This window comes from Aphanomyces astaci, assembly GCF_000520075.1.
Source record: "Aphanomyces astaci strain APO3 unplaced genomic scaffold supercont1.92, whole genome shotgun sequence".
Lineage (NCBI taxonomy): Eukaryota > Oomycota > Saprolegniomycetes > Saprolegniales > Verrucalvaceae > Aphanomyces > Aphanomyces astaci.
In genome coordinates this window covers 60,135-77,753 of record NW_009798355.1, presented here as the reverse complement: position 1 = coordinate 77,753, position 17,619 = coordinate 60,135, and the positions used below count along the sequence as shown (strand labels likewise).

General features: G+C 47.5%; 5 protein-coding genes across 8 annotated transcripts; 2 read left to right on the top strand and 3 right to left on the bottom strand.

Moving 5' to 3' along the window:
• Positions 1-193: 193 nt before the first annotated feature.
• Positions 194-751, bottom strand: H257_16800 (hypothetical protein; the record flags this gene model as incomplete). The annotated part of the gene is made up of 2 exons (XM_009845371.1): positions 264-751; positions 194-232 (listed from the first exon to the last, which is right to left on the bottom strand). Exons 1-2 carry the CDS (start codon positions 741-743, stop codon positions 194-196), a joined length of 519 nt encoding a protein of 172 aa, XP_009843673.1. The 5' UTR covers positions 744-751.
• A 1,909-nt stretch (positions 752-2,660) lies between these two features.
• Positions 2,661-7,059, top strand: H257_16799 (hypothetical protein). Of its 3 annotated transcripts, none has more exons than XM_009845370.1 (18): positions 2,661-2,986; positions 3,059-3,155; positions 3,219-3,401; positions 3,454-3,538; positions 3,597-3,622; positions 3,673-3,769; positions 3,825-3,871; positions 3,937-4,098; positions 4,235-4,304; positions 4,391-4,521; positions 4,622-4,760; positions 5,093-5,408; positions 5,489-5,751; positions 6,044-6,160; positions 6,205-6,274; positions 6,362-6,467; positions 6,509-6,634; positions 6,702-7,059. In XM_009845370.1, exons 1-18 carry the CDS (start codon positions 2,775-2,777, stop codon positions 6,960-6,962), a joined length of 2,508 nt encoding a protein of 835 aa, XP_009843672.1. In that variant the 5' UTR covers positions 2,661-2,774; the 3' UTR covers positions 6,963-7,059. The 3 variants fall into 3 exon arrangements, with proteins under 3 accessions (XP_009843672.1, XP_009843671.1, XP_009843670.1); XM_009845369.1 differs by having other exon boundaries at positions 2,661-3,010; XM_009845368.1 differs by having other exon boundaries at positions 2,661-3,010; positions 6,509-7,059.
• Positions 7,060-7,774: 715 nt separating this feature from the next.
• Positions 7,775-9,022, bottom strand: H257_16798 (hypothetical protein). Its single transcript, XM_009845367.1, has 3 exons — positions 8,898-9,022; positions 8,517-8,841; positions 7,775-8,452 (listed from the first exon to the last, which is right to left on the bottom strand). Exons 1-3 carry the CDS (start codon positions 8,981-8,983, stop codon positions 7,826-7,828), a joined length of 1,038 nt encoding a protein of 345 aa, XP_009843669.1. The 5' UTR covers positions 8,984-9,022; the 3' UTR covers positions 7,775-7,825.
• A 241-nt stretch (positions 9,023-9,263) lies between these two features.
• Positions 9,264-13,645, top strand: H257_16797. Of its 2 annotated transcripts, XM_009845365.1 has the most exons (14): positions 9,264-9,529; positions 9,593-9,855; positions 10,015-10,237; positions 10,422-10,547; positions 10,645-10,781; positions 11,046-11,192; positions 11,308-11,415; positions 11,513-11,656; positions 11,721-11,814; positions 11,901-12,105; positions 12,410-12,504; positions 12,611-12,644; positions 12,734-12,857; positions 13,418-13,645. In XM_009845365.1, the coding sequence occupies exons 1-14, from the start codon at positions 9,307-9,309 to the stop codon at positions 13,610-13,612; spliced, it is 2,118 nt and encodes a 705-aa protein (XP_009843667.1). In that variant the 5' UTR covers positions 9,264-9,306; the 3' UTR covers positions 13,613-13,645. The 2 variants fall into 2 exon arrangements, with proteins under 2 accessions (XP_009843667.1, XP_009843668.1); XM_009845366.1 differs by lacking the exon at positions 13,418-13,645 and having other exon boundaries at positions 12,734-12,903.
• Positions 13,646-14,303: 658 nt separating this feature from the next.
• H257_16796 (hypothetical protein) lies at positions 14,304-16,069 on the bottom strand. Its single transcript, XM_009845364.1, has 2 exons — positions 14,901-16,069; positions 14,304-14,625 (listed from the first exon to the last, which is right to left on the bottom strand). The coding sequence occupies exons 1-2, from the start codon at positions 16,006-16,008 to the stop codon at positions 14,465-14,467; spliced, it is 1,269 nt and encodes a 422-aa protein (XP_009843666.1). The 5' UTR covers positions 16,009-16,069; the 3' UTR covers positions 14,304-14,464.
• Between the last annotated feature and the right edge of the window lie 1,550 nt (positions 16,070-17,619).

The window sequence follows — 17,619 nt, the reverse complement described above, 5'->3', positions numbered from 1 at the left end:
CCCGTGTTGGCACCCCCCGTGGCAGTGCACCCCCCGCAGTTGTGCAGGGCCACGACCTTGTTGTCGAGAGCGCCAAGTATAGGCGAGCCAGACGAGCCCCCTTCCGTGTCGACGTTGTACGCCAACGTGTCTTGTTCCCCACACAGCGACGAGGTGGACGTGTTGGTGATGCGGGGGGACTTTCCGTCGTCGCTCAAGTATGTGATGCGCTTGGGTTTGGCACCAGGGTGCCCTGTGATGTAGATCGGGTCGTTCATGTGCACGGCTGAGTCGCGGGCCTGCAAGTACCCGAACTGGGTAATGTTGATGCCATGGTTCACGTTCAGCTTGACCAACGTAAAGTCCAACGTGGGGTCGGTGATGATCAACGTCGAGCTGTTGGACACGTAGGTGCCGACGCATGCCCCCTTGATGCCGTTGTTAGGGTCTGTGGCCGTTGCACATTCGGCGCCGAACTCGGCGATGGCCGTGGCAGCGTCGGCGGCGGACCCAATGCAGTGGTTATTGGTCACCAAATGGCCTTCTGATCCCCACAACCAGGCGGTGCACCACCCCCCGCTGATCTTGAGGCGGGCGACGGATTGCGCCAATTGATACTTTGTCGTCTCGGAGTCCTTTAGGGCCACCGACGCCAGAGATTGATCGGTGCCACATATAGCTTCGGTGTCGCCAATGACATCGCCAGAGGCGGCCGCCATCGTGACGACAGCGAGAATGGTCAACGCTTTCAATGTGGTGAACATGGTGGAAGGGGGGAAATGTGAAAATGACCAAACTGGCGGGGCAAACTGCAGGGACTACATGGGCCGTGACCATCATGGATTGCTGACACGAGATCAGTATCAAGCGTAGAGCTGAGGTGGTCCACGAATTTCTTGAAGTTCAGCCGAATATGTCATGCACTGATTATACAATACTTCGTAGTATACATACTTACTACATTTTCATGTTCGATTATTTATCAGTACAAGTTATAACATCTGCATTTAAACGCTTCAATGGCTACAAATCGTGACTGCAACTACAGACCTCCACGCTCCACGTTACTTAACCCAGCGCTTAGCCACACCAGTTCAAATACAGTACCGGTACTGGTCGTTGGGAACATTGTTAAATGCACCGCTTCGTATATACTAGTATATGATCCAGGGGCTCATCAATTTGATCATAGGCAAGTGAGATGCACTGTACCGGTAACTTTACGCTAACTCCTCTTCCGATCCAGAATTGATGGACCTGATGGTGTTTCCCTGTACAGTACTTGTCGACATTTATAATACATTAACAAAGCTCTACGATTAATATGAGAGAATTGCATGCATGTCGCGGCCAATGACATGTTATGGATTGTTGAAGCTGTAATGCCACCTCTGACCAACTCTAACTTCAACACACAATGAGGTCGAAGGAGAGGGTAAAGCTCACGGTGTTGCGTTGCTGTGGCTACAAGAAACTCCTTACAGTGTGGGCGACATGGTTGTTCGCGATTCTACGTAGGTTGACTGCTGCCACGAGACTCACTGATTGAAATCGCGAGGGGTTGATGTGCCTTGAAATTTCGTGCCTGATCTGAAAGACCACTTCTTGTGGAGTTGTGGGTGAACATGACTCCTTTCGCTATGTAATTGTACCACATGTAAGGCACCTCCAATGTAGTGTCACCGTTTTAAAATGTCCTCTTTCGACAGCCAGCGCCACGACGATATCCACGAGAATTTACTGTTAACGTTGGCTCCATATAGTGTTATCCCTGTACATAGTACAGTTCCAACACGAAGGCTGATTCCACCACGCGCATGCATTGCAGTGTAAATGCTGAGATGGCGAAAAGGTGAATTTGATACCAAGAGCTGCTGTTGTGGCTACACTGTAGAACGACAACAACTTCTCACAGCATTCTTCACAGTCAACGTTACAGTAATTGACATGAGCATGGTTGGATGTGGTGACACGGCGATCTCTGTGTACTAGTACGTGTGTGGTCCAAAGACACGTCGGTGATGGCGTACGTCGAGCTATTGAAAACGTAGGACTCGACACACCGCACACATTTCTTGGGTCTGTGTGCGTGGCGCATTCTGCGCCGAACTCTGCAATGGCCGTGGCGGCGTCGGCAGCGGACCCAATGCAGTGGTTGTTGGTCACCAAATGGCCCTTCGACCCCCACAACGTAACTAGTTAGCGGTGCAGCAACTGCCTGGGACCTTGAGCCGGGCGATGGACTGAGCCGTTAGATATTTGCTAGCTTCGGCACTTATTTGAGGAGCAGGTCGCGATTGATCAGTGTCGCAGATGGCTTCCGGACCGCCGAGGGAAGAGGCGGTCGCCATCGCGACGACATCAATGATGACAATCGTTTCAACGCGGAGAACATGGTGGAGACTGGCGAGCAAGATTGACAATGAGACGTGAAGGTCATTAGTCATGTAGGTGAAAGGGCACAGAAATTTGTGTGTAGTTGATGCATACAACTCAATAACACCGCCGCTGGGGTCAACAAAGCAAGGCATGGTTTCGGTGCAAAATGGTATCAAGTAGCGATTGAAAAGCTGTATATACCTTTGCCATCCCTAATCAACCCACAGGTTATACATTCGAACGCCCAGGTTCAGTAGTCGAACCGAGGCATAACTGTACGCATTTGCATCGTGTCAATATCCAGTCGACTTGTGAACGGAGGACAACATGAAAAGGCACTACTGTAACCGCTGCGACTGAAACCGTCATCAGAAGTGCAGTGTGACTGTTGTCAGCTTTTGGCTACCAAGGACGCGATGGAGATTGTGGACATTTTGGCCAAGTACAGTCGTAGTGCCAAACCCGCCCCAGATCCGTCAGCCCCGCTGCTGCCCCCCATAGATCAGTCCAACAACCACATGCTACCGCTGTTGCCTTCCACACCACGACACGTGAAGTCCAAACCATCTAAAGCCAAAGTGGCGGTGGTACCGCATTACTTTACGCGGTCGCCTCGCCCGCCGCCAGGGTACGGGGGCATGGAAGCGTCCATGTATGATGCGCATGCTGTATGCAATTCGTCATCACTCTTGTCGTGTAGAGCGACTTATTCCGCTGTGGCAACAGACGTACCGCGAGGCGACATTGAAAGCTGGCCGCTCAGGGCTAGTCACCGCGGCAAACCTCTACCTGACTCGGTCGTGTCAGCAACGACCCACGACCACATTCAAACATGGTCGCTTACGTTTTGACTTGAATAGGACCACGACACCAAACAACGGCGCCACAAGGACGACCAACGAGGCGGGCAGCCGTTAAAACCTGCGTTTTTGCAGCAATTGGAGGCGTTTGTCGTCCGGGAATTGAGTCTTCTTGGGGTCACCACTGCCACCACATCCTCCCCCAACTCCCCGTCGCCATCCCCGCGACTGGCTCGGTTGCAGGTACGATGTGCCTAGAGGTACATTGGTGTGGACACACACCACCATAATGCAGGTGTTTCGGGAATGCTTTGTCCGGCTGATTGACGACTTTAAAACGTACAAACCGCTGTTACTGGCCATCAAAGACGAGTATGAAGGTACACTAGCGTCATAGTACAATCGTACTTGCAAACCAATTGCCTTTTTCACGCGTAGGATTGCTCGACATGTATGCGCTACGGGTACGAAGAGGTGATTGGCTTGTAGGTTGAAAGTTGATTTGTGTATGTAGGCAAGTAAGATCCCCCAATACGAAGCCACGATTCGCACGATGGAGCAAGAAGTCCACCAAGTCATGGCCGAGCACAACCTAGTCAACACGATGAAGGGTAAGCACATTGTATTCCCCCACAATGGATTTGAACATCGCGTTGTTGTACGTAGTCAAGGAGTGGAAACGGCAATTGAAAACCACCCAAGCCACGTTAGCGGTATAGATATTTCGACGAAACCCGAGCTCCACTAGATATATACGTATGGACCACCAAACTTATAGGGCTACGCTGCCGCGAACGCAGCGTTGACCGACTCCACAACCAAACTCACGGCAGAATTGAACGAAGCGTTGGCAAAGGTGGCCGATCTTATGGCTACCAATCAAGCGCTGGTGCACACTATGAAGCGTCAAGACGACCGCCAAAAAGAACACGAGTCGCAAGTACGTGGCAGTAGCTTGTCCATATATATAAATATATATATATATAATACGGGAGGGTCCTGCAATATCATCTATACATACATATAGGTATATATTTAATACAGGAGGAAGCTGCAACATAACGGTTGTCGTGTAGATGAGCGACTTGCACGGGACTGTGCACAGCCTCACAACAAAGTACTCGCGGGCCCAAGACGAAATCCTCGGTAAAAAACAAAAACGTTGTTCAGATCATGTCCATATATATAGTATATTTTTCGGATGAGTGATTTTTAAAGAAATATCTTTGTAGAATTGCGGAATTCAATCGTTACGTTGGAAGACAAGGCCGGTGGCGTCGACATCAACGCCGACCGCCGCACGATCGAGCACTTGACACGTGAAGTGCAGGAACTCATGGCGTACCGTGTAGCCCATGACAAAGTACGTCTACTATTTACCAGTGTGTGTGTACTGGTACCTCCCCTTGTTCCATTGTGCACTGGTATAACCGAATGACAACGATAAACCACAGTTATGTTAGCCCCCACAACCCAAGGGACCCTTGTTCGACGAAGCTTCGTTGGTGGCAAAAGTGATGGCAGAGTGGCGTACTCATCTTCCCGAGTGTATTTTTACCTCGGACGCTGTGGACATCACGACGATCTCGGGGCTTGTTCAAGGTAGATAGCTACAATATATCCTGTTCGATGCATGCATCAGACGCACGGCATTGTATTAAATGCAAACCACCATTGCTGCCACTCGATATTTTGAACCGACTGATTCTTGTGCCCATGTTTGTCCCCCCCCACAGTGAGATAGTACAGGGAATGACGTATTAAACGCCCCCGTGGTACTAAAATTTCGTATTGATTAAAGTATTGAAATTTCGAAGTAGTTTGTCCCAATACACAATTGAAATGCCAATTCGAAGTACCACGGGGGCGCTTAATACGTCATTCCCTGTATACTAGTACGTACCATAATAACGCTCTGATATGATATGGTATAGCTTGGAAATCGAGCTACAACGCAGCTCGTCGACCTGTCTCGTCGTCGCCCATCAAACCCACCACAGCAACTACCACAGCAACACCAGCAACGACCGCATCAATAGCAGCAATCCGAGACATCGCCCACAGCGTATTTCTCACGGGCTTGCAAGACGAACGAAACGAAGGCGTGGATACCCTCATGCAGCCAGAAGCCATCATTGGCGACGTGTTTGTTGGAAAGGGAACAGGCGACGCAGTGCCCGACTACCTCCATTACGATGGTTATATTCGCAACAAGTTTTACTCAAAACGGGATACTGAACGACTCATCAGGTACTATAGGACTTCGCCTACTACACTCTATGCTACACATGAACATGGTGAGGGCTCACTAATCTCGTTGGTGGACACAGCGACATATGGCTGCAAAAGGCCACGACGGAAAAACTCACCGTTAGAGATCACAATATCCACCCACCGCAGAGTACCAACCCTCGACGCACGGCCAACAGCATCAGTGGCAACGGCACACGCCCAAGCAACACCCGCAAGCCCACGGTCACCCCCCCATTAGCCCCCAGTGGCCCAACCCCGCCATGCATTACTATTCCGCTACGGCAGTACTTTCACAGTTACTTGGCCAAGAAATATCCCAATCGCACTGACGCTGTCGAATGTACGAGCCCTTCTGTGGTTGTGCCTTAACGTTAGGATGATGTTTAGGATGATGTTTTTGATTCGATACGAATTTCTGGCCCCCATTGAATCGACTAAATCGAGCACCCATTGGTCACTCTGAAAATATTTGTCGCTGATTGCTACATTATTGTCATCGGTTTTACGGATCGCGCAGAATTGGGAAATTTGTAACACATTCAAAATATTTTGGTTGACTTTTTGACGTTTTACCATAACATAAACTTCGAGGATTATGGCTGAAATTGTTGTTCTTGGATGGATCGACACAGGCGCGTACAATCTGTGCGCGGCGCTGGAGCAGTATCAGTACGACAGCGAATGCCGTATCTTCCAACTCATTCTGGACGGGGAAATCCCCGAAGATGCCCGCGCCGACCAACTGCGAGGTACACAGCGCCCATATGAATAACGATATGTCACGTCTTGCTAGTGGTGTATGCCGTGTACGAAGCCTATGTGGCGCTGGACAAGAACGAATCGGACACGTCCAAACGAAAAGGGTACATTCTCGATATATCATTTTTGACATATCAATTTTGACATATCATTTTGACATATCATTTTTTGAAAACTAAATCATGCGACAGGTATGTCCAAGTGGGGGCTGCGCTACGAGAGCTGCATATTTTATTTCCCTGGAAGAGCGATGAGTCCATGGCAGCATTGAGTCGTGCGTTGCTTGTCGAGTCCAAGGTGATCGTAGCTCTCGAAACTTCTGACTTACATGGCAACAGGGCCAACCGACTTTGAACTACACGACGCTATTGGAACAAGATCGCAACGGCAACCAATCGTCGTTTTGCGAGTGCATTCGCAACCAGCACTTGGACGAATTGACGACGTTGAAGCGGTCGCTCCTCGTAAGCAGACATGTTCTGACTTTTTTCAACGGAGTATTAGAGTTGCTTGTTTGTGTTGTTATTGTAGCACGAACTGCGCGTCGAAGAACGTCGCGCAGGACCAGACAACAATGGCATGCTCAGCCTGGACTCTGTCCGCCGCGTCATTCGAAGGTGCGACCCGAGCCGACCCACCGCCGCCGTCAACGTCCTCATGGCCGAGTGCACGGCCTTGCCGTTGGACCGAGTCGAGACGGAGACGGCCACGCTCGTGAACGCCCACGGTGTCCGCACTAAATTGGTCAGCATGCTAATCAAACCCGCGGGCAAACTGCCAGTGTTGCCGTAAGAAAGGACGCACTAGACTATATAGACCCTTTCAAGGAAATATAGAAGTGAGCCCATGATGGATCTGTGCCGATGTGTAATTGTACTCGACCACGAAAGTAAGCTACAATTTCAAACTACTCGTACAAGCAATCGCATGTAGTCTTTGAAATAATCACGAGTTCCGACTAATACTGTAGTAGTGAATTAGTACTCCGGAGAAACAAGTTCCCACCAGCGATGGAAACTACATTGCAGACAATTGCACTGATAACGTTAATTTGCCAAATCATCCGCATATACACTCGTATGTAACCCTAACACAAATCATCCGCATATACACTTCTACATAACCCTAACCCTAACGCGCTGTAGCCATGAAACCCAATCCACACAAGTTGTGTTTTTACCTTGTGTGGAAGGACAATAATGTGGTTCATTTTGACAATATGATGGGGTTGCGCCCGACGGCACTGCATGCAACGCTACCGTGGAACCATAATGTGCATGGAACACAAACTTACGTCAATGTTAGCAGAAATAGCAGAAAAACTAATACCAATGCTAATTGATCCAGAATGGATGCCTTCCTCCTTCAGCTGTGTATGTACGTACAGTACTGTACGCACTGTACCCTATAGTTCTCGGCTGTAGTACTGCACTTACAGTTAAGTATTCCAGACGCCTTCGCTACGAGCCATTTTAACGTTACTACCGGTACTATAGTATCGAATGAACCGATGCCAACCACCGTTCACAGTCGCAAAACGGATTGGCCTACACGAGTTGGAGCTGCTGCATACACACACACATATATAATATATATACACAAGGTAGGCGAACAAACGTCGTCGTGATTGTATTAAGAGACAAGGGGTGGCTTTTCTATTCCAAGAGGAGCACCACCTTGCGCTTAGTCAATCGGTGCACGACCGTGTCGAGGGCCTGGTCAAAATCGGCCAGCGGGTACGTCTGGACCCACGAGCGCAGCTTGCCCTGTTCAAACAAGGTAGCCAATTCGCTCAACATGGCCTTGCGCTCGGCCACGGGCGCAGTCTTGGACCACTCGGAGAGCCAGAACCCGCGCACGGACACATCCTGGAAGATGAGCGCCGTCGTGGAGACGAGCACGGGTTCGTGGGATTGCCCGCCATACGTGACAGACACACCACCCTTGGTCAATGCCTTGGTGATTTGCAGCGAGCTGGCACCGCCGACGCCGTTGAGCGCGAGCTTGGGCGCGGGCAGATCAGCGATCAAGCGCTTGAAGTCCGCCGAACCCAAGTAGTCGTCGGTCGTGACGATGGTGGCACCGAGACCCTTGAGGTGTTGGACGGTTTCAGCGTACTGCTCGTCGTCGCGGATGATGTTGATGGTCTTGATGCCACGCAAGTGGGCCAATTGGATCACGGCTTGGCCTACGGCAGAGTTGGCCGCGTTTTGGATCACCACGTCGCCGCTCTTGAGGGTGGCGAAGTCGGCCAAGAGGCGGTAGGCCGTGGCAGGGTTGACCTAGAGGAAGGATAGGACACTCAACGATGAGCTGCATGCATGCATGTATGTGCTGAAGGCATACCGCCAACGTCGCGGCGTATTCGACGGGAATCTTGTTGGAGATGGCCAACAAGTCGGCTTCCTTGGCGATGGCGTCCGTGCGCCACGTGCCGAACCCAGCAACGGCGGGAATGACGCGGTCGCCGACCTTGAGGCCGCTGACGCCGCTGCCCACAGCCGTGACGCGGGCCACGCCTTCGTTACCACCGACCGCGGGCAAGGTGGGCTTGATGCCATAGCCACCACGGATCATGTGTAAGTCGGCGGGGTTGATCGGCGCCGCCAAGAACTTCAAAGCCACTTCGCCAGCTTGCAACGCGGCGGTCGCGGCGGGAGCGGCTTCGACCCTACACGGCGGGAATGAGACAACGATTCGCCATAGTATCTTGATGACTACACTCACTTGAGTACTTCAGTGGGCACCCCTTGAGCATGGTAGCGCACGGCCGTAGCAAAGTTGCGGCGAAGGAACGAGGAGCGAGACAACATCCTGGCAGGCAGTCACTGAATTGGTTGAGTGGCTTTTGTGGTGCTGACTAAAGTACTGTCGAATATTAATAACATTCAAAGATAGAGGTTTGTAGCCACGTCAAAGTCCATTAGACGCGTTTAATGCATAAAAAGCACGTTTATTCGCAGATTTTGGGTTCAAATCACGGGTAATTCAACTTTACCCTCGGTATTAACTAAATCGTTCCCTGATCCCAAAACGTGCACTAGGTTGGACCTATATACGTTACAATCCAATCCCGAGTGGTCATTTGATGATGTTTTTTCGGCCTGCACTTGCGCCCGAAGTCCATGATGCTGTCATGGGGTACTTCCGCCGACGGCAGGCGGCACCATCCCCTCCTCAATGCCCCGATATGAGCATGACATCATTGCCATTGGACTGGGAAGCCTTGGCGCAATGGATGCATGACGAGTCGTCTGCCACTTCGGTCGCCTACCACGACATCGACTGTGTGTGGACACTTGCCCACGCTCTCTATGAAGCTGTAGATACATGTCCGGTCGATGTTTCCATCTTCCACGGTAACGCTCCTGTGACACTAGAGATGAGTGCCCTCTATGTGCACACACTCAAGCGTTCTGTAGGCTTGACGCATGCTTCGACCATGCCGTTCCTCGCCGCTCAACAGAATCATGGCCACTTCTACGCCACGTTTACCATCCTCGTCACGATCTTAGAGAGGGCGTTATACGACCTATACGCATTATTACACGACGGTCCCAAAAGCAACATGATTCTACGAGACCTCCTGCATTCACCGGAGCTTGAGCGCCGATTGCCACCGGGGTATATGCACGTGCTACATGTGTTGTTCCTCCCGTCTGGCCTAAACATTCGCAATCTCGTTGTACGTGAATATTATATCAACAATACATGTATCCAATATATATATATATATACCCTGCACACGAGATCAACATACCCGACCATTTACGTGCGTCTATAGTTTACATCAGGACTGTATATATACTGTATATATATATATATATTGGACATTATATTCTAGTGGCATGGCTTTCTCGCTCCTTTTGAACTCCCGCCCTGTCTCAACGCCCTTCTTTTCGCCCTCCTTGCTGATCCTTGCCTGCAACACCCTTCTACTTCAGCGAAATTGCTGCAGCAACTCCCTTCGATGGATTCAGAGTGGACGCGTACAGCGCTTAATGGCTTCAAGCTCTCCGCTGGTATTGTCTTGCCAGCTACCCCAACCAACTTGCACCCGGCTATAGGTACCACCACGTAAACTTATCTACGTACGCTACCAACGTACTCAGTACCTATCTACCTACGCTACCAAAGTACAGTACTCAGTACCTAAGTACTCAGTACCTAAGTACTCAGTACCTAATTCGTACTACCTACCTCTGCAATGCTTTTGCCCAGTTGTTTTAAAACACGATTTTTCATTGATAGCACATGTTATGGTGGTCAAGAGTCGATGGGGACTCATTCGGCACGCGATGGCGGCGTACACTGCCGGACAGTCGCTGATGTGTTTATTCGTTGCCATCCCAGTGTTGGAACATATTCTTCGCTGTGGTAAGATTTGTTTCCTTTCATATTAATAATTATTTCCATGTTTTCATCATCGAGATACACCACCGCCACCACAGTCAGTTTGTAAGACACTTGCTAGAATTCGTGTCGCAGAATGCGCCGGCGGTCCCGTCGGGAATGCAAAGTGCCCAATTGAAGCAGTATTATTCGACTTTGGACGGGTTTGGCCAGCGCCACCAGCACCAAGTGTTGTTGGCAAGAGACTTGTTTACATCGGTAATGACCACAACCACCCTATGTTGTAGATAGTACTAGTAATACTAGTAGTAGTACTAGATATATTGTCTGACTTTGGAAGCTTGAAATGTCTACTAACTAGAACTAGCATTGGATTTGAGATTATGGTTGTTGTTTTTCTCATACTTCGACTGAACATCGACGGATTGAACCAGCCAACGCATTGAGTACCCATGACATAAATATTTTTTTGAAAATATTATCCCCATATCTTCCAAAGATTATATAAAATGAAGTACATAGAACCACGAAGTCCAAGGAAGCGACTTATTGACGAATCGGCTGTACGAAACGCTGCCTCGCGGTGTCCTCGAAGTGTGTTTGGACCTGTTTATGGCCGCCACAGGACCAAATATCCGAGCCAAGCTATGCCACGGCGAGCTCTCGCTGGTACCTATAGTAATTAAAATATTCATTATGCTTTGTTTTTTATGGATAACTTTAAAAATAATATTTAATATTATCCAGAGATTTGGCGTGTATATAATACAGATGTGCTGAGTAGGATTCGCTAGTGTCGTCGCAGTGCTTGCCATCTACAGACATAATTACCGACGATAGCATGACTTCGACGGATATTTGCGCCGGCTTGGTCATGGCTGTGCTGCTGGAGGTACAAGTTTATGCTCGTCAACGGAATATAAGATATTGTTATTCCGTCGACTGAAATATATATATATATATATTTTACAATATGGATGCGAATATAGATATTATACCCCCACGAACAACCCGCCACTCGTTTTCAAGTGTCACTGGCATCGTACGACTGCATCTTTCACCCGTATAATGCACTCAAGCGATCACTCGACACCATCGATGCTACACTTCAAGCATGGGATACGCTGCTGGCGGTAAAATATATAATATATATATATTTGCTCGAAATTATAAATATTATGTCGTGGTGGTTTGTAGTCGTTTGCGTATACTACGTCACCGTCCGAAACAGTTGCTGGTCACATCGAGTGGACATGGACCGCACTCACTAGTGTTACGACTGCCCATCCTAGTAAGTACTAGCTAGTACTAGTACTTACACCTGTCTAGACTACTACTACTAGTCCTTCGACATCGTATCTCACAGATCCACCGTAGCCGTACAATTCACAGACAAAGCCCATCGGATGATTCCATCACAATTGCCAACGTCTCCGTGGGATAGCAAAACAATGCAATTCAACTCGATCCCAGATGGCCTAGTAATATTGAGCGGCTTTCTACAGACGTTGTCTAAAGCTCTGGCAACCAACCATTGCCCCCGCTCCAGGTTCCTCGTGGGCCAAGATTACTCTGCTTATAGGTACGTACATACCCTTCGTCCTACTAATAGTTCAAACTTGGAAAACCATATTATTGCGGGTTCGCTGGAAACTTCCAAAATTGGGGGGTTTGTCTACTCAATATGAATCACGCTGGAGCTCTGAATGGTTGAATATACTTGTCATTTCTGTAAGAGCCAATCAAATCCACTCAAAATCGGATCAGCCAATAGCGTCGATTCGAATCGACGGGGGTGTATGGAAATCTGTACCGAATCCACAATATACAGTACTTTTCGACTTCAATTCTGGTGTGCATGTGATTTGACATATTTATTATTATAGGGAGCCCCATGGCGATAACTTGGAACTTCCTCGGCTTAATTTGGCGACTGTGCATAACCTCCCTGCAGCGGCGTGTATGCTGGCCATTTTAGAAGGTAACCAACCGCTTACACTGTACTTCACGCTATTCCATCATGTATTAATGCTACTACTTTTATTCTCATTTTCAACTAACATTGACTTAACTGATTATCCCTGTAGCTTGTCGTACATTGTTGGCGAAATTCACGGCAAGGTACTAACTCATGTTACATATTATATTTTGCTTCATCCTAGTATTCGTGTTTTTTACAATAAATTCTATAGCCTTCATATATTATTTAGACTACTAGCGTTGCAAGATTTCGTCGTGCACGGCACAGCACGGACAAGCCATCGCCGGTCGCTGGTCAATTTGGTTCTTATGGCGCCTAGCATTACGCGCATCATCCGCCTCGCTGCGGCCATTGTATGACAAAGTACTTTTGTGCTTTTCACCTAAATTTGGAGTTTATTTACGCTTGTTCAAAGTATATTATACGTATACTAGTATATACTTCAGTATATTATACGTATACTAGTATATATCATGTTGTGTGCACTGACAGTGAACTGAATCAATGCTACTTTGGATTGGCAGAAAATCAACAGAAAGTGATTTGATTGGCAGAAATTCGACAGAACGTGATTTGATTGACTTAGGCGGTTCTTCAATATTTATTCTCGAATGGCATCCTGCCTGGTAGCTCCAGTTTCGAATCGAGTTGACAAAATACAATATGTAGTATTGTGCTTTCGAGTGACATTTCGTGTTGTGGTTTCTCGTTGGAATTTAAATGATTTGATTGGCTACCTCAGATGAGCTCAAAATTATTAGCCAATCAAAACCTTCTCAATGAAATTCAACCAATCCGATTGATTGTGGATCGGTTTGGTCGGCGCGATTCGATTGCACCCCCTCCCCAAATTTGTACTATCAAATCGACAATAGTAGTACATGTACTTTAGTAGGTCGTGATGGATGTATAGGTGGAGCATCAAGTGAGCCAAGCCCATCGACCCCATCGAGAGATTGCATTGGACGGCGTAGCGGAAAAATTGCTGCCTTTCGTGGTGGCGCTGGATGACGACAAGAAGAGTATCGACAAGCAAGTCGTCATGGCTCTGCAGTTTTGGAACAGCAAGGCGGTTCGAGTGCCCATATGCAGAGAATTCTCCTCGTAAAAACCTATAAATCTATCTTAATTGAAGAACCGATACTACAGATAAACACGCGACCACGTTTGCAATCGTAACCTCAACGTTTGTGAATCAAAGTGTTGCCAATTGTTCACTTGTGACAGAGTTATGTGCTACATATTGTGATTTGTTCTACTCAAAATTTCCTCCCGCGGTTGGTTGAATGAACCGCCGAAAAATCGCCGGACCTTCGTAATTTCATATAAAACGAAGTTGAAGAGGTATGCAATGCATCAATCAATATTTTTAGCCAATCATATTGCAACCTTCATTCTTTGTAGCCAATCATAACTAGTTACGCATTTGCTCGATTAGTTGGCGATTTCATCCATCCCCCAAAATAGGCAAATTATTTGACTGAAAAGCACAATAATAGAACGTATGGGCAACGTGGCTAATAATTCTCATTTAAATTTTATAATTTTTTTTTTAAATAATATTGATAATTTTGGAACAACTAGTAGAGCTACTTCAACTGCAATAAATTTTTATAATAAAAATATTTTTTATGGCCGACTGCAGGTGCCTCGTCCGCCTGTTGTTTGCATTGTGGGGTTCCAGAAGCCGTTGCCCCTCAAAGAGCTTTTCGACGCCAAGAGATCCGTGGTATACGTTACACGTTAACTCGTAGGCCTATCATGGCCATTGCACTTGTTGAAGTGCACATACATTTTTACTCGAGGGAAAAAAACTCTTTTTTATTTCACTACTACGCCTCGCACAAATAGGACACCATCACACATGTTGGTATATCGCAATGACTATGGTGTCCCCATTGAAATCAGCTCCATCCTTCTAAACTATGGATGGTTTCATCAACCTAGTGTACTGTATGTATCACGGGGCCAAGGTTGGAAAGTTGGTCTTGATCGACTCGAGCACAAGCTGGTGCATGAGTTGATTTCCGGCAATGCTGAAATGCAATCCGTCGCTAAACAGGTACATTTGGCCTTGCGTGGCATTCCAAATGTTTACCACTGGTACATCAAGCTTCAAGCCTATACATACATAATTACATGTATTGTCGATATTTGATAGTACAAGTTTGGGGAGGGGGTGCAATCGAATCGCGCCGACCAAACCGATCCACAATCGATCTGATTGGTTGAATTTCATTTAGAAGGTTTTGATTGGTTAATAATTTTGAGCTCATCTGAAGTAGACAATCAAATCGATTTAAATGCCAACGAGAAACCACGCCACAACACAATGAAATTTCACTCGAAAGCACAATATAATACCAATCTTTCCTTTTGCAATACTATGTACTCACCCAGCGCCACCATAGCGGCCGCATACCGCCCCGTTTCGTTGTTTTCACGCAGACTTCCTGCTGTTGGTTGCGCCGCTTCGAACGTCAATGCATTGTTTACGGCGGGCGGCGTTATGAGCAGGACCTTGCAGGACGGGAACGTACTGTGCAGATGCGCCACCATTTGGTCCAAGTACGCTACGTACTCGTGTACGTCGACGTGCTGCAGGCCCGGGTCCAGCGCTGGCAGCACGGCGTCGTTCGCGCCCAAGCAAATGGTCACAAGATCGGGGGGAGTAGGAGCCCCCCCCCATTCGAGGATGTCGTGGGCGAGATGGGGGGCCCACCGCCGACTGGTCCAGCCCCCGATGCCCCGGTTCACGACTTTGCCGTTGGACGGTTTGTAGTCTTGCTCCAACATCCACACCCACCCCGAGTCGTCGACGATGCTCCCAAACAAAGTGATGGAGTCCCCAATCGTCACGAGCGTGATAGGAGCAGCAATTGCATTCACTCGGTATGACATAATATCGAGATCGCCCAACTCTGGCGCGTCACCTGTCCACACGTGGCGGCGGCCGGTGCAATTGACGCCTTCAAACCCAACCAACTCTACCCCCGGTGATACGATTCGAATAGATTGGATCGACGACGACACCTGGGCCGTGTTGGGATTGGTAGCGCTTAAACCCAACGGTGTGGCAACCCCGTCGTAATTTCGCTCGTCGTACAGAACTATGACTGCCGGGGACAAGTCCAACGCAGGCTTTGCCCTTGTTGTGTTTTCAATGGAAAAGGACTGAAGGCCACGGGCAAACCAGCCCAACGTGGGCTGGCTCGAGTTCCACACACGGCACAAACCTGTCAAGTTAACACTTGCGCATCCGACTAGGGAGACGGTTGGCGCCAGTCGAATCGATCGAACTCGATTCAACCACGTTCGTGCAGAGTCATCGCCAAGATCCGTGGTGACAGAAGTGGCCTCCCCCGTGTAGTTGAAGCCGCTGTAAAAGACGACAGGTGTCGAGTTGGCAACGACTGCTGGAGAAGGACTATTGGCAATGTCCACCGGCTGCTGCCACCACGTCAGCCACGAGCCAATGATAAGAACCACCACAAGGCGAAACATGTCCAAGCAATCTCGGGCACGACGTTGGCGTGAGAGCGTTCTGCGTGAACCCAATAACAATGCTTACCGGTTACATACTCGAGTAACGGGCAGTTATTGATCGACGTTGTTGATAATCAATTTAAGACGCATGAGTCAATTTAGATGAACACCCTTACAACATTATACCCCCTTCATTTCTATCCACACAGTAAGAAATAAAATGTGAAAAATTCGTTGAGAATACATAACCTACGAAAATAGATTTGGAAACTTCTAAAACTTTGAAAACACAAAATTGGTCTGGATGCCACCTCATAAATTTATACTAGTATAGATATAAAAGCACTTCGAAGTACTACAGTATCCACGAAGTTGTCTGGATGTCAGTTGAATTCGGATTCCGATTGAAGAGCAAGACTTCACAGTCAACGTGTGCACAAACCTCCATAAAACTCCCGATTGTCAAGATAATTGTGGCATAATCTTGGGAAGTTTGCGCCTTTTAATTTGCTACAATCATCACGTCAAGTTTCAGAGGAGAAAAATGTTGATTGACTGTGGCGATTTGGAAGTTCTCCCCAGCTGCCTTCCTACGATGCGTCTGAACGTTATTCTGGCCACTGACAATTGAACTCTTCTTCATCTGACATGTAAGCTTACTTTAGGATTGGTCTGGGTGCCACCTTATATAATTCAGCCTCACCCGTTTTGGCAAGTCTCCAAAAACTTCCCAAAGTCTCATAAACAAGGAGAAAAAAAGTACTCCGGAGTATCTACTACGGAGTACGTAGTACGAAGTTCTCTGGATCCAGCTTGAATATTGAGGATATTATTACTCGATTTCCGATTGTCTGTGAAGTGCAAGACTTCAACGCGTACACAAACCTCCATAAAACACCCTCTTCCCAAGAAAATTGTGGCATAGTGTTTTGAACTTTGGTCCAGACGCACAAAATCTCGAAAAATGGAATAATTCGATTTTGGCAACATTTCTTGCATTTTTCGTGGAGATCGGGATATAGTATATAATATCGACAATAAGGTAACGCATCGAAATCCCGAACACTTTTTGCCGAAAATTTGACCTGTCCATTCAAGTTGATGTCCTGGAGAAACTAGACTACTCTGAGAAAATCTGAGGGTACCCAAAGAAAATATAATTCAAGCTCCATTTTATTGTGCCATTTCCAGCACAATTGAATGAGTTTTGCGATTTGGACGAAAATTATTATCACCACTTTCACGCCGAGATGGGAACTTCAAGAATTCCGAAATCGCGAACACTCAAATGTCTTGTGTTAAGTATGATGCTATAAAAATTTGCAAAATAACACCGCCAATTTTAATCTGGATGTTTAAATTCAAAACGTCAATGAAAATCATTATATTCGACACCATTTTAATGACAGAATTCAACCACAGCATAGTGGATGCAAATAATATATTACACTTTGGAATTAAATTAGATTGAATTTGATTGTGCCAACATGGAGTGGTGAATATAATCATAGCCAATAGAATTTGATCGGCCACCAAGGGAAGTCATTAATTGGTCAAAATTGACACTGTTCGCGATTTTGATGCTGTTCGGGATTTCGATGTTAATGCCCGTAGAACATAAAATGTTCT

What these genes read in the sequence shown, in the direction of transcription:
- H257_16796 (XM_009845364.1), bottom strand. Translation starts at nt 16,008, where the DNA reads ATGTTTCGCCTTGTGGTGGTTCTTATCATTGGCTCGTGGCTGACGTGG. An exon ending in GGCCGCTATGGTGGCGCTGG is followed by an intron (nt 14,626 to 14,900) that starts GTGAGTACATAG and finishes ATGTATGTATAG; the next exon opens with GCTTGAAGCTTGATGTACCA.
- H257_16797 (XM_009845365.1), top strand. Translation starts at nt 9,307, where the DNA reads ATGGGGTACTTCCGCCGACGGCAGGCGGCACCATCCCCTCCTCAATGC. An exon ending in CGATGTTTCCATCTTCCACG is followed by an intron (nt 9,530 to 9,592) that starts GTAACGCTCCTG and finishes AGCGTTCTGTAG; the next exon opens with GCTTGACGCATGCTTCGACC. An exon ending in CAACTTGCACCCGGCTATAG is followed by an intron (nt 10,238 to 10,421) that starts GTACCACCACGT and finishes TTTCATTGATAG; the next exon opens with CACATGTTATGGTGGTCAAG.
- H257_16799 (XM_009845368.1), top strand. Translation starts at nt 2,775, where the DNA reads ATGGAGATTGTGGACATTTTGGCCAAGTACAGTCGTAGTGCCAAACCC. An exon ending in GGGGGCATGGAAGCGTCCAT is followed by an intron (nt 3,011 to 3,058) that starts GTATGATGCGCA and finishes CTTGTCGTGTAG; the next exon opens with AGCGACTTATTCCGCTGTGG. An exon ending in GATCTCGGGGCTTGTTCAAG is followed by an intron (nt 4,761 to 5,092) that starts GTAGATAGCTAC and finishes GATATGGTATAG; the next exon opens with CTTGGAAATCGAGCTACAAC.
- H257_16798 (XM_009845367.1), bottom strand. Translation starts at nt 8,983, where the DNA reads ATGTTGTCTCGCTCCTCGTTCCTTCGCCGCAACTTTGCTACGGCCGTG. An exon ending in GTGCCCACTGAAGTACTCAA is followed by an intron (nt 8,842 to 8,897) that starts GTGAGTGTAGTC and finishes CCCGCCGTGTAG; the next exon opens with GGTCGAAGCCGCTCCCGCCG. An exon ending in AATACGCCGCGACGTTGGCG is followed by an intron (nt 8,453 to 8,516) that starts GTATGCCTTCAG and finishes TCCTTCCTCTAG; the next exon opens with GTCAACCCTGCCACGGCCTA.